The sequence below is a fragment of the Lontra canadensis genome, unplaced genomic scaffold (genome assembly GCF_010015895.1).
Source record: "Lontra canadensis isolate GAN:19392208 unplaced genomic scaffold, GSC_riverotter_1.0 scaffold9, whole genome shotgun sequence".
In the NCBI taxonomy this organism is placed as follows: domain Eukaryota; kingdom Metazoa; phylum Chordata; class Mammalia; order Carnivora; family Mustelidae; genus Lontra; species Lontra canadensis.
The window spans coordinates 2,592,751-2,608,603 of record NW_022631003.1 but is presented as its reverse complement, the minus strand read 5'-3'; the positions used below and the strand labels follow the sequence as shown (position 1 = coordinate 2,608,603).

At 33.3% G+C, this 15,853-nt stretch overlaps 1 protein-coding gene across 2 annotated transcripts in view; it reads left to right on the top strand.

Annotated features, from left to right (window-relative positions):
- Positions 1-15,853, top strand: part of PTPRQ (protein tyrosine phosphatase receptor type Q) — a 197,368-nt gene that overhangs the window by 66,479 nt on the left and 115,036 nt on the right. For both annotated transcript variants that reach the window (XM_032854693.1, XM_032854692.1), the window contains 6 exons: positions 4,144-4,312; positions 5,737-6,027; positions 6,263-6,538; positions 6,907-7,058; positions 10,421-10,562; positions 14,183-14,452. In XM_032854693.1, coding sequence (XP_032710584.1) covers positions 4,144-4,312; positions 5,737-6,027; positions 6,263-6,538; positions 6,907-7,058; positions 10,421-10,562; positions 14,183-14,452 — 1,300 coding nt within the window. The remainder of the gene's footprint in view (positions 1-4,143; positions 4,313-5,736; positions 6,028-6,262; positions 6,539-6,906; positions 7,059-10,420; positions 10,563-14,182; positions 14,453-15,853) is intronic.

Below are 15,853 nucleotides of genomic sequence, written 5' to 3'. Positions count from 1 at the left end.
TACTTAGTATTAGATGTAATAAAACTACTAGTAATGTGGTTATTTAACTTGAAGTATGCAGGGTTTTAGGATCGCATAGTTTTCTGATGTGAATGATGGTTGTGAAGATAACTAAAATGCATTTCATTTAGAGAAATGTTTTCAATTTACTCAATAGAAATCCTCTATTTATCCAAACTAAATATTTTATAGACCTCTAATATATGAAAAGGATGAAACTGGAATGGTTGTGATTGAATCAGAAATAGAGAGAGTTGGAATATAATTTGGAAAAAAACCAATTTCAAAGAAATACTACAATTTACAATCTCAGGAAACAAAGCAGGATTTATTGTATTATTTGCTTTAGTTTAGGCTGATCAGTAGAGTCAGACCAGAATTTTACTAGCTGTGTCAGGACTAACCCAGCAGTGAATAGGAGAAATCCAAGATTGGTTTGGTTTTGATATTCTGCTCAAAACCCTCTAAGGGTAGGGGATGAATAAGTGTGACTACTTAAAACTTTATGCCAAAAGGAAAACGACTTTGTACAAGACATGAAGATATAGATATATATGTAGCTATAGATGTAGACTTTTTAAACAAATACCTTAAGAGTAGAAGAAGAAAGGAGGATGCTTTTTTCCCCTTCTATGTGTATTAAGCAGTTTTTGCTATTCTTTTTTGTTCTACTCTATTTGGAGAAAAGAAATGGGATTAATGTTGTGCAATTTATTATTTTTATACAATTGTTTTACAAATTTAAGGATGTGTCATTATGTCATAGAGACCATTCAAAATGCAGATTTTTCTTCTTTCATCCGCTCAACAAAAATATTGCAAAGTGGTGTCAGTAGTTCTAAACCTTAGCAAAGGTTTTCCTCTGCACAATTTACTTTATGACCTATGTACAAAATTCTATCTCGGTTCTCTTTGTCCACATCTAAATAATGAAGTGTAAACATCTAACTATGGTTTCAACATGATCTTATGAACCTATTTATTCAAACCTGGGTATATGATACTATCCCATTTACAATTCATCTATCTTAGAAAATGTAATCTTTTATTAAATAATCTTAAGAATGCTTTTAAGTGTGACAGCTGCAAAAGGGCACGGGCTAATGATGTGAAAACATTTCTCATATTGCTTAAAGTTCATTTCTGCTTTAATTTGTGCCTCCAGTTAGTATTAAATACAGCATCTTCACTTCCTAATTTTCTATTTTGTATTGGCAGAATAGAAGAAATTCTTGAAATAAAAATTATATAGCAGAATAAGTGTAACGCTTTTGTCTTCGTCCTTCTCTTTCCCACAGAACTTTGTAGAATACTTCATGGAGGGCCCATCATGTTCTGCTTATCATTCCTGGTATCTACTTACTTGTCTCAGCTCTTATGCCATAGCAAATAACTTGAAGAAAAGGGTCATGTGACACTTATCATTCCATCCTCCAAAGTCCCCTGGTACTATATCATACATAGGTTTAATGCTCAATAAATATTTTTAGTTGAAAGAACACAAAATTATTATAATAGATCAACCTTATTTTTGGCACTTTGTTATGGAGCATTTGAGTTTGTGGTGAAGTGATTTTTCCTTCTTTTTACCTTGGGGAATTTAATCTCTTGTGTTTTAATCTCATGTTTTTCCCTCAATTGCTGCACATTGTGTTTAGTAGAATGTATTAACTCTTCCGCATTTTCACTTTGACCCACTTATGTCATATCTCCTCCTGTGCCTGACATAGTGTCCTGTTTTACTAACAGAATGCTAAATAAATACTGTACTGGTGGATTAATCAAATTTGGATGCTTTCACTATATAACTTCTGGCTGCATTTATATATAAAAAGTAGCAAGTCTTAATTCGATAATTTAAGATGGAAGTTTTTTCCAAAAACCCAATAAAATGACTGAAATAATCATCTGGATAACTGATCTAATTCCAAATTTATTACATGTTTATGCATGTTATATTCATCAGGAATGAGTTCTGGGTGATTCAAAATAATTCATGTCTGAATAGTCAATACATAAATTATTCTGATAGGTAATCAGAATAAGTTCCATAACAAAGAAAAATTAAAAATTATACCCAAAAGCTATATTAATATATTTTTTCATTACATAATCATGACTTATTTATTTTATAACTGGAGTCTGTACCTTTGGATCACTTTCACCCATTTTTGCCCACCTCCTCCCACTCTGTACCTCTAGCAACCACCAATCTGTTCTCTGTATCTGTGAGTGCAGGATTTTGGTTTTTTGTTTTAGTTTCCTCATATGAATGGAATCATATGGTATTTGTCTTTCTCTGTTGGACGTATTTCATTCAGCAGCATGCCTTCAAGATTCATCCTTGCTGTTGCAAATGGCAAGATTTCCTTCTTTTTAAATGACTAATAACATTAATATTTTTAAGAGATACTTCATGTAACCCAGTTATTACATGTGTAAAATAGATATGTTGAAAGATATTGAAGTTTACAGATCATATTTTGTGTGACATTGTTATTTTGTTTTAACTTGCCTGTTTCTGGATAAGCAACCACAAAATTGAGGTAGATCTTTTATTATACTCATTCCTCCCTCCACCAAATATTGGCAAAAGAACCACAAAACTTTGCTGAATTTAATTTTTTGATACATTATAGAACCATCCTAACTATAAACTTTAGTCAAATTGACTACCCTAAGTTTTTCATTTATATTTATTTATTTATTTGAGAGAGAGAGAGAGAGAGAATGTACACATGTGTGCATGAGAGCAGGGGAGGGGCTGTGGAAGAGGGAGGGAGAGATACTGTCAAACAGACTCCTGGCTGAGGGCATGGAGTCTCATCCCAGGACCCTGAGATCATGATCCCAGCCAAAATCAACAGTCAGTGTGTAGGACACCTGGGTGGCTCAGTCAGTTAAGCATCTGCCTTCAGCTCATGATCCCAGGGTCCTGGAATTAAGCCCCACCTCAGGCTCCCTGCTAGGCGGGAAGTCTGCCTCTCCTTCCCCCTCTGCCTCTCTCTCACCCCCTCTGTATCAAATAAACAAATAAAATCTTAAAAAAAAAAAAAGAGTAAGATGCTTAACCAACTGAGCCACCCAGATTACCCTGTTTTTTCATTTAAATGAACTATTTATCATTTAGTGTGGTTTTAATTGTATACCAGATATTGTTTTATATGCTTCCATATCATCTAATCCTCAAAATCTCTCTGTGAGGTAGAAATAATTATTCCTATTTTATAGTTGAGGAAGGAGAAGTTATGAGTTGAGTTGATTTATTGAGGGCTACTCTGCTAGAATTGAATTAAGTCTATAGGATGTTCAAAGCTTTGTCCGGATTGGAATGACTAAATTTTCTTTGTGTAGATGCACATTATTATTAAGACTTAGTCATACTAATTACCTACATAATTTTTAAGTCTATTTTCCTTTCCTTTAGAATTGGTTTTCTTTAACTATGTGTTTTGTGTTTAAAATATGTTCAGAAAGGAAATGATTGCATAAATAAGTTCCTTAATTTCCCTAATCATCTAAAAATGCCTTAGGACAAATATAACTAGGAGTCAGGCAAAGGATTTTTAAAATTGCTCTCACTCTGCATAGAAGAAAGAAAGTCCATCTGACTTTCTATCTTTCTGCATGATTATAGAAAAAAAAACCCATTAAAGATGAATAATAACAATTTGAGAGAAAGAGGTGAATATTTTCATAATTTCTTCATCATTAACAGGAAGAAAAAAATAAAAGTTTTTATAGGATACTTAAACTTGTTCAAAAATATATGGTCAGTGTTTTGAAAAATATTTGAATGTTTTATAAGGAAAAATATTTGAATGTTTTATAAGGAAAATGGAACACTGACCAGTACAGTTGTAGCATTTTCAGTTGGCCACTGAATACTCACCATAAGCTGGAAGTTTCTCCTCTTAGCTATTCTGTATGTTGATTTTAGGATAAAAACTACTACCATCCATTCTTCTTTTAGCACAACGTATTTCCAGTTTAATTATTGCACTAAAATTTTCTATGTTGATTTTTCTCAAAAATTGACATATTAAAATGAGACAGCCAATTCATGGATAATAATTATTCTGAAATGTTTATGTATCCTAAAACTATATCCTGAACAATTAAAATGATATGTTTATTTTTCAGAATTTTACACTCCATGAAGTCACCAATGACTTTGACAATATGACCGTATCTGCAATAATAGATAAACTGGCCATATTCAGCTACTATACATTTTGGGTCACAGCAAGTACTTCAGTTGGAAATGGGAATAAAAGCAGTGACATAGTTCAAGTATACACAGATCAAGACAGTATGTAAACCAAAAGCATTTATTAACCTTTGGTAGGATTAATTTAAAACTTGATTTCAAAACCTTTTTTTCTGTTGTATGCATTGCTAGCAAAATCTGTAATTTATTTAGGCACATTTAATTAGTTATTACAGAAGTTCGAAATACATTTAATGCAGCTATAAAACTACTAGAATAACAGCTTTCTCTGGTCATGAAAACTGCTACCATTCATGAAGACTCTGTCACTTTTATTCCTTCAGAGGTTGTCACAGCCGTCCAGTTATAAGCATGAAAAATGCAATTGCATCCATGGATGGATTTTCCAATACTTAATATACAGTCCCTTTGCTTTTAGGAGCTACTTTTTTTTTGTTTGTTTTAAATCTAGCAACTTCCATTTCAGCCTTTGAATCCACATAGGACTCTATACAGCTTCTTCCTGTGATTTTGACTCAGATACCTGGAATGTCTTTACTTTTTTTAACCCCAGAAGTTTCTTGTATGGAGCTGTAGCAGTATCCTGTTTGTGCTGAGTATTCAGAAATCTATGATGATTGAAGCACTTGATGTTTTTCAGGTTTCAGCTTCAAGAATACAATGACACAAAAATTGTTGCCTATTTCTTCTTGTTTCTGGTGTCCACTTATTTCTTAAAGACTAGTCTCCTACTGAGAAATGGTATTGACCTAAAATTCTGCAGAGAGTAGATTCTGTGTTTATTGTCTTAAGATTGTAAACCGACAGACATGATAAGTAGGAGTGAATGCTTTCCTTTTTAGAGCAATCTTTTAAATAGTTTACCCAGTGAGCGACAGAATAAGATATGAAAAAGTATGTGAAAATATGTGCTTGCAGAGTCTTTAGCAAAGTGTTTTAGTGCAGTATGTGGTCAATATCATTTCAGACATTCTTTAAATGCAGATCTCTCCCCATATTTTCACCAACCCATAAATTTTATCAGAGACCATTATAGCACCGTGAATAATAAACACTTACTGTGCACTGTTGCGGATGAGAAGTCCTAGATGTGATATATGTACGATAAAGATAATCTTTAGAAGAAAGAAAATAAAAAATTGTTTAGATAATTTAGATAATACAAATTATCAAATATTTAAATATCAGAGTATATATACACAGTCGTACATGAATAATACATGGATAATCTCCATGTTGTAGGAAAGAAAAGACAAGAGAGTACTATATAAAGCAATTCTCACCCATATTAAAGATGACAGGGCTTATATTTTGAATCATTTTTAATATAATTATTTTGTAATGATATTTTATAGTAGGTGGTATTTACTACATCTGCATTTAAATGATGTAAGAATTGGTGGTATAAAAATGCCATTGCAACAATTACCCTCAGTTTGTTAATTTACTTATATTTCATTTAGGGTGACTGATAATTCTTATATTTTGCACATTACCTACCATAGTACCTGAAGGGTTTGTTGGAAACCTAACTTACGAGTCCATTTCGTCAACTGCAATAAATGTAAGCTGGAGCCCGCCATCTCAACCAAATGGTCTAGTCTTCTACTATGTTTCTCTGAGCTTACAGCAGACTCCTCGCCACGTGAGACCACTTCTCGTTACCTATGAAAGGAGCATGTATTTTGATAATCTGGAAAAATATACTGATTATATATTAAAAATCACCCCATCAACAGAAAAGGGGTTCTCTGATACCTATACTGCCCAGCTACACATCAAAACTGAAGAAGATGGTAGGCTGGACCCTTTTATTGCCTATAAGCTGATTTCTTATTTATAAGGGCTTTCTGATAGAAAACATCATTCTTATATAGAATCTGTTTGTTCTCAAATAATTAGTCTTTCCATAAAATTAAATTTAAAATTAAAATAATTATCTGCTAATAAAAGTAAGTCCCATTATTATTAAGCCTCTTTTTAATGCTAATTCACTTTTGTTTCATTTAATATTCTTTTTTTCTTTTATAGTCCCAGAAACTTCACCAATAATCAACACTTTTAAAAACCTTTCCTCTACCTCAGTTCTCTTATCATGGGATCCCCCAGTAAAGCCAAATGGTGCAATAATAAGTTATGATTTAACTTTACAAGGACCAAATGAAAATTATTCTTTTATTACTTCTGATAACTATCTAATATTGGAAGAGCTTTCACCATTTACATTATATAGTTTTTTTGCTGCTGCAAGAACTATGAAAGGACTTGGTCCTTCCAGTACTCTTTTCTTTTACACAGACGAGTCAGGTAAGCCGGAATCCATACCTATTCAAATGATTTCACTGTTGCAGCCTTGCTCTCTCTTTAAGGAACACCATGGAAATTGAAAGGATGTTCAGTTACCTATTTGTAACAGGCTTACAACTATTCATCTACTTTGCTGAACATTTTTTTTTTCCTTAGTTCAAGCTTCAGAATGAAGTGTTTGTTTAAAACTACTTTGGAACTACTGAGTTCCAAGTGTAAAAATGTAATTACTGCTGCTATTTATTTCTGAAATTGAAATACCATCATTTTAGAAATCTTAACTAGTGTTTTCAGGAAGCTAGAGTCACAATGATATTTTTATGCTAAAAATGTTATGAATATAAGTTTTATAATGTGTTTTCCTGCAGTGCCTTTAGCACCTCCTCAAAATTTGACTTTAATCAACTATACTTCAGACTTTGTATGGCTGAAATGGAACCCAAGTCCTGTTCCAGGCGGTATTGTTAAAATATATAGTTTAAAAATTCATGAACATGAAACTGATACTGTATTTTATAAGGTAGGTTGATTATAACAGTGTATGTTAATTTCAAAAATTCAAAAATTGAATTAAAATCTTTTGACATGCAGGGGAAAACAAACTGCTTTAAATTAAACAAGGATCATCTTTTTAAATATTTTTTTTTCCTGCAATTTAGGGGTGTTTGTGGAAAACATGAGAAAACATTTGTCAGATATGGAAGCTGAATACTTTGTAGAGCAATTTACTTAGCACTTACAACTTCTAGATATTAAAGAGTTAAGAAATAATTGCATTGTTTTGTTAATGCTAGAAAGTACATAGTAAATTTTTTCAGACTATTTAAAACCTGTTGTTATCTTAAATGCAATATATTTCTATTTATTGTCAAGATAGATACCCAGTGATGTTTTTAACCTTTCAGAAAAGTATTTATACTGGAATCTGGTAATCTTCCCTGATAGAATATAATCCCACACTAATTGGTCTTTTAAGATATACCATTATTCTTTTCCTTTCAAAACTAATTCGTTTGTAACACTAAATACCCTTTCCCTCCTCCATTTTTAGGTTCCAGAATCAATGAAAAATACCCAAAGAACTGATATTATAAGGGATCTCATATATACTAGCATTTAATTGCCAAAATATGGTATATGACTGGCTTTTGTTTTTAAAAATGTTTTTATTTTTTATTTTTTCCAAAGGCAGATGAAGTACTGGGATGCTCTTACATAGTTACAGCAAGAAGCGTGAAAAAACTCTGCAGTAAACATTGTCCCCAATATTATATGCATTACAATTTATTGTTGATGGTAAATCATTTTTATGGCATATGTAGCTTACTAGTAAAAAGCAAAAGGAGTGGTTAAGGCGATGTTTTAAGGAACAATGACTTTCTTTCTGGAAATCAAGATATTAATTTAAAATCTGATTGGCTGAGTAGAATTTGAATTATAATACTCCATAAATATGGACTCTTTCCCCAAAGCGTGAAATTCTATTAATGATGCTAAATCTCTAGCCCTCTAATATCTATGCCTCGTCTAATCTTAACATATTCCCATTTTTTGTTTATTTTATCTGTAATGGTCACTGGGAAACATATATAAAAAAGGAAAGGGCAATCGTTTTCTTACTGCAATCACATTTGGGACTTAATGTGCTGCATTATTGCAGTTGCTTAATCTCTCTGACTCAGTTTCTTCAAGTGTAAAATAGGAATTATAAGGATGCGTACATTAAAAATTGAGGATTATAAAGGGAGACTCTATATCAAGCATTTAGAATAATCTTTAGCACTTGACAAATGTATTAGCTGTTGTTGTTGTTGTTATCATACATATTTCAAAAAAAGATTTTAAAAATCAATCCAGCGTTGTCATAGTACTAAGCATGAAAGACAGTATACCTCTACCTGAATATGAGAAGTTATAATCTAAGCTTTTAATCCTCTTCATTTTTTCAGTAGAAATGCTACCATTAAAATTTCACTAGTAGCAAACATATTATCTTTGTACCATAAGTATTAAATGTGCCACTTTAAATTGAGGGAATAGTTTTTCTTTAAAATTTACTACTTTTATTTACTCCTATTTACATCCATTTTTCTCTTCTGTCAAATTTCATAGTCTTTTTTTAAAAATATTTATTTTAGAGAGCGTGCATATGAGAATGGGAAGAGACAGAGAGGGGGAAAGAAGCAGACTCCCTGCTGAGGTTGGAGCCTGAGGCAGCTGAATCTTAGGACTCTGAGATAATAATCTGAGCAAAAACCAAGAGTCAGGCACTTAATCAACTGAGCCATGCAGGCACCCCTTCATAGTCTTCTTTTAAGTTCCTTTACATGTACTTCATGCCGCCTTTTTTCCTTTCCAAGCGATTTACCCTATTTCCCTTTCTATGTTTTCCTCTGCCTCTTTCCTATTAGTTTCTATTTCTTTCCTTTTTTATCCGTTCAAATTACATGTGGGTTTGTGGAAGCGGAATAATTCCCGAACCATCCCCAAATATTCCCACCATTGCAGTCAGTCTGGTGTGGTCCACATGGAGACCAGTTAGATCCAGGTCTGCTGGTAACTTGGGTCATTCACACATATGATGAAAAGAAATTGTTCAGTAAGAAAGTTCTGTTACAATGTTTGGAAATATTCCTCCCTCAATTCTCCTTCTTACAACTTCTCTTATGTAAATCTGGTAACTATCCAGTAAGCTGCTCACATTTTTTTTATTATAGCCTCAAATTCTGTCATTTTTCTGTATGAGCCCCTCCTAATCCAAGTCGAAATTTATTTACCTGAGCGGTGTTTAATTTCTCCTCAGTAAGTTGTTGATAGATTTCTTTGTTTAATATAAAAATTCCTTGATACAGGAACCACGTATTTCTTATATTTGTATATTTATAATCTCCTGGTTATCTAACAGTATGCTTTATAAATAGTAAGTGTGAAAGAATGAGAGGAAATAGTATAATACAATGAGTTCCTAAAATATGTGAATGACTTAGAATATTAATTTAAAATATGATGTAATTTAAAATGTGATTAAACTGTAAGTACCTTGCAAGGTAGTATTCTTGCTAAATTTCTGTTACTGAAATGTTTAATAAGTCAAAGTGGTATCTATTTGGGTCAGATATAATGCAGTATTTTAAAAATTATACCATCATAGGAGATTGTCTTCTCTTTCCGTAAGGATAACAGACTAGTCTTAACTGATCTCTCAGTTTTGACAATTATCTTTGAATGAAGACTTTACACTTAACGATAAATTTTTATATGAGAATGCAAATCCTTCCTTGAGCATTTGTGATAACTGTTTTGTTCCTTTTTTCATTTTCCTAACAGATTGGGTAAAATTAGAAATTTAGGAATTGTCTAAGAAAACTCCTTAATTTAAGATTCATGAGAGTAGAGATTTTGTTTTATTAACTATTGTATTTCTAATACCTAGCAGGAAGTAGCTGATGAATAAATTAATTTACATAGAATATTACTGGGTTTAAAAAAATGACTCTAGATGAATTCAAGAAAAATCGAATATCACTGACCACCCATAATTTGACTTGTTGGAGAATTTGATTTTTGCAAATTTAAAGGAAGTGATCAGTATATTAATCTAAGCATGTGTTAAGGAGACAAAATGAAAACAAAATATTCTAGCATTAAAAAAAATTTAAAAACATGGCCATTACAAGAGTCTTCAGAGCTGAGAGTGTGCCTACTTCATCCTATTATCATAATATGATCCCACCCTGTGGCACAAAAAAATGTTTACTATTTCACTGAAAATACCCATGCTTATTAAACATAAATGGCATAACTTTCATGTAACAAAACATTTCTTCCAGTTATAAATTTTTGGTGATGCATTGTGACAAAGAATTATTTCCTGCTTTTCAGAATATTTCAGGTGTTCAAACTGAAACCCAACTTTTTGGACTGGAACCAGTCAGCACCTATTCTGTCAGCGTATCTGCCTTTACAAAAGTTGGAAATGGTAATCAGTTTAGTAATGTAGTAAAATTCACAACTCAAGAATCAGGTAAGACACAGTTTTTTGATCCTAAAATGTTTCACTCTGCATTTAACACTTTTCTCTTCCTTTTGGTTTATGTGATAAAGTATCATCATTTAATAGTGCATTCAAAGGGAAGTTGAATTTTAGGACTGTAGGCTGTCTTGTCTACATTCCAATCTATACATATATTTACATGTGGTTTTTCCTTTTGAATGGAGGGAATTGAAATAAAGAAATAGTTTAGGAACAAATTAGGTTTCTAGGTATCTGTGAAAATTACCTAATTCTTTTTTTATATAAAGTTTTTATTTAAATTCATTAGTTAACATGCAGGGTAATATTAGATTCAGGTATACAATATAGTGATTCAGTAGTTCTGTACGACACCAGGTACTCATGACAAGTGCCCTCCTTAATCCCCATCACCTATTTCACCCAACACCACCCACCTCTCCTCTGGTGACCAACAGTTCTCTATAGTTAATAGTCTATTCCTTGGTTTCCCTCTCTCTCCCTTTTTTATTTCTCTTTGCTTGTTTGTTTTGTTTCTTAAATTCTTAGTATCAACTGAGACATCTGGGGTTGTGGAGGAGGGAAGAGGAACCAACCAATCACTTTTAACAGATTGGTTTATATTTCTATGAAGCGATACCAGGGTTTTTTTTTTTTTGTTGTTTTTGTTTTTTAAGATAATGTATTGTGACATGTGAAGACCACTGGTCATTATGTAAGCTTCTATTTTCCCATCGTCCATCCTTAACAAGTGGAGGGAATTAGGAAGACTATGAAATACCACCGGTCTAATTAAACAATGTACCTACATGTCACATACATGCCAAAGCTCACCTTTGCTTGTATATACTGGATAGTTTGCATTTATGATCTATCTCATGGGTGGCTTAGAAATGCACTTTCCTTCTCTCAACTGGACCATATATATAAAAGCTCCTCTGCCTCACTTTTTTCATCAGTGATTATTGAATGAGCACAAGATATTACTCTAGTTGTTTTTTCTCTGTACATTTAGATGTACTTCCTCTCACTTTAGTGAATCTCTAACTTGAAACTCGGGACCACTCACTGATAAGTTAGTCATTTTTGCATTAATTTATGAATATCTGAGACTTTTTTTCCAGAGCATTCCCATAAAACAGGCTAAGACAAAAATATATACCATGGATAAAAGTGCATGCTTTGAAGTCAGTGTTTGAATTTGAATCCAAACTTGTATAGCTATATAACCTTGCAAAGGCCCATGAGTCCTCTGAGCCTCTATGTTCCTAACTGAAAAGAAATACATGTAAGCAGTAGCTACCTCTAAGGTTGTGGTGGAAAATATTTTAAAAGATCCACATAAAGTTTTTATTAGAGTGTTGGGCACACATTTAGTGGCCAAAAAAAATATTACTCTTGCCCCATTCTCATGTTACAGATGAAGAAACCATGATTCAGGCAGTTTAGATAAAAAGGTCTGAAAAATTAGTGAAGAAACTGAATTAGAAAGTCAACTTCTGACCACTAGTGAAGGGTGGACATGAGTGTAGGAAATGGTTATATTATAAATGATAATTTACATATTTTATACAAATGTTAAACCTATAAAGAAGAAAAACATTTTAACGATTTATACATGTATCAGTTTAGTAAAAATCAATGCTAATCTTTTAGATAATAATTCAGTAAATGCTTTCATCAATAAAATAAAATTATTGCATAAAATTCTATGCCTTGATTGGTTAAGTAAAAAAGATTTTCAACGTTAAGAGTTAAATATTGCTGGTTAATTATTTTTTGGTTTACAGAGTCAGTGAAATAGATATTCACAAAATCTGGATTTATAAATTAAGCAAAGTGTCAACTGAATTTATTTTATGAAAATATTATATATTTTTGAAAATAAAGAAGCAAATAATTAATAATATTTAATTGCCAGAACCCTGGATCAGCTGAGAAATTGTCTTTTCTTTAATTTTAAATGCCACATATCCTTTAGTGCTGATGCCATTATCTTACAGAGGAAGAAAATTTGTAAAGATAAATTTAGGTCAGAGGAGAAAATGAAAGAGTACTTGAGTACTCTAAATAATGATGCTTTGACCTGTACTCCTGGGGCAAATAATACATTATATGTTAGTAAAAATAATTTAAAAAAATAAAAATAATTAAAAAAAATAAATAATGATGTTTTTCATAATGGCAGCAAGTTTTTTACGCTTCTTTATACTCCACCAAGTCTTCATACTCTGCTACTTCTTTACAATCCACAAAATGATGATATGCAAATTTTCCTTCTAGCATCCTCTTTTTACTGTAGTAAGAAAAGCTATGCTAATATTAGGGGACATTCCATAATTGGACATTTTCATGGGAAGTAGTCAGTCTCTCTAATCTGCAGTCATTTTGATGGGCTGGGGTACTGCTCTTCAAACAGGTCCACAAGATACAGTGGGCCTCTGAGAAACTGGGTTACTTCCAAGTAAATTCATGGAAGTTCTAGAAAAAACTAGTACTGAATTAAAAGCAGGGACTGACTTAAATCTTCTCTCCAGTGACTTTTTAAAAGATAACTGAGGGATCAGTCTTTCACACTTCTTCCAAGAAGCCTACCAATTGTAAAAACAAAATCCCTAAATGGATCGCATGTTTCCTAGTACTGTTGTTGCAGGAATTTTCTGCCTTTAGTGCCCCTGGTTCTTGGTCATGCCGCTTCGAAGAATGAAAAGGTAGACGAGACAGAGTGGTGAGCTCCAAAGCAAAGTTTATTGAGCAAGAGAGTATAAAGCTCCCAGAGAGGGAGGGGACCTGAGAGGGTTGCCCTCGGAGTTTCTAAGTTTAGGGGGTTTTATGAGCTCTTTTGCAGAACTATTTTCAGCAAGCAGGGTGTGCTGAGTCATGCCAACCAGGGCTTTGATCACGTATAGGTCTACCTATTAGGTTAATGTCCAACTGCTAATGGTCTTGTTTGGCAGACATCTGGGGCTTATGTCTTAACTGCCCCTTGCTCATGATATTGACATCTACTTTGTAGTTATTTGTCTTATTTTAGGATGTTTTACACAAGTCATTTCTTCAAAGGCTGCAAAGCAGAATGTCAGTCCGGTCCTGTCTTAGCTGCAAAACCGGATGTTAGTGCTGTTTTGTCTTAGCTGTTCTGACTCCCTATTTTCCCGTTGGGGACCCTGGCTCTGACTGCCTGTCCAACTATCTCCTAACAGTCTTAGGCCCAGAGGTATCACATCATGGAGGTACCTACATCTATGTTTTCCATAAAAAGTTTCCATTAAAAAAGTATTACTAAGACTACTCCTTTGCAGTTAAGAGATAAGGAGAGCAGGCTTCAACCACTGTCTGAGCTTGAGGCTGAACAGTTAGTTGCTTCTCAGGATTCGAGGATGATTTCTGCTTGGGCCTAGGAAAATATTCAGTGATTGGCTCAGTATTGAAAGTATTAACATAATAGCATAGAAAAGGAGCTAATTGCCATTTGATTCAGTCTATGTTAAGAACTTAGCCCACATTGCAAGGTTAATATGTTAAATTTTTATTTGGTCTCAACTCCTAAACATGATTTTATGTAGCAATGATGTAATGAAATCATTTACTACATGTGGATAAATTTTAACTTTGGACATTTGTCTTTTAAGTTCCAGAAGCTGTGCAGAACATACAGTGTGTGGCAACTAGCTGGCAGTCAGCTTTAGTGACATGGGATCCACCCCAAAAGGCAAATGGAATAATTACACATTATATGGTAACAGTTGAAAGGAATTCTACAGAAGTCCCTCCCCAAGAGCACATGTATACTTTCGTGAAACTTCTTGCCAATACCTCTTACGTCTTTAAAATAAGAGCGTCAACCTCAGCTGGTGAAGGTGATGAAAAAACATGCACTGTCAGCACCCTTCCTGAAGCAGGTAACTACTTTGAAACATGTAACTGATATGAAACAGGTAATTTACCTCACACCTGAAACAAGTAACTGTTTGTGGCCTGTGTCAGACATTTTTCAATACTGTTTGTAATCTTTTTTTTTCTTTCAAGTTTTTATTTGAATTCCAGTTAACAGACAATGTAGTATTAGTTTCAGGTATAGAATTTAGTGATTCATCATTTATATACAACACCTAATTGTGCTCATCACAATTGCCCGCCTTATTCCCCATCACATATTTAGCCCATTCCCCACCTACCTCCCTTCCAGCAACCCTCAGTTTTTCTCTCTAATTAAGAGTCTGTTTTCTGGTTTGCCTCTTTCTCTCTCTTTTTTTTTTTCCTCCTTTGTTCATCTGTTTTGTTCCTTAAGTTTCACATATGAATGAATTCATGTGGTATTTGTCTTTATACCACATTTATCTGAAGACACAAAAGACATATTTAAAAATTATAACACATACATTTTTATGACATGTGTTACCTGAGCACTAGCTGTGTAGTACATTGACCCCTCTCCACAACATTGGGAGATTAAAAGGAGGAAAAAAGAGAGAAAATCTGCTCTACGGTGTTTCCACAAATATCTATTTCTTACTATCCAAACTCTGAACTTATTGAGTTATGCTTTCTCATAATTTAAAATATGGAATGAACATGTAACCATTTTGATATTTATCTTTTACTTAATTGATTTTATGGAATTCTAGATGCTTCCCTGAATTCCATAGCTGATGGTGTCAAACTCTCATTCATCTATTTGTTTTTGTATATACCAGCCCTTATCTTGTATATTATTTGAATAAAAACATCCAGTCCCCTAAGCTCTAGTCCACAAAGAATAAAACTCTTGCCTTCCCAGCACTGGTCTGATCTATGTCATAATCTCCTTCATCCTTTTACCTTCTCCAGTATTGTACCTGCTCATATACATGTAAGTCTGATTCCTTCCTGATAATTACTTTCCTGGAAGTTCCAACAGGGACTGTGGGTAATGGCATATTTGTTTACTTCTAGCACATCCGAATCTATTATCTTGGTAGCATCTTGTAATTCCTTACTCCTTTTGAAATCAGCATCACCCAATTTTACTCCATTTCTCTATCCTTGAGGCGGTAAACCATAGAACTTTGAGACATGGTGTGCCTTCTCTCTGGTTTCAGCATCCTAATCAGCATCCTTTCCTTTTCATTCTTCCAATGCAACACTTCTTTAGACTTCAGTGTTCTCACTGTTGAACTGGAATGGATGCTTTTCAGCAACGCCACCTCTTACTCTTGATATCTCAAACCATGCCATTGTGACTCATCTTCCAGGGGTTTCCCAACGCTGAGAGGATTCCACTGTTTGTTTTCACTAGATGCTGGCTGAAGAATAGTGCTATA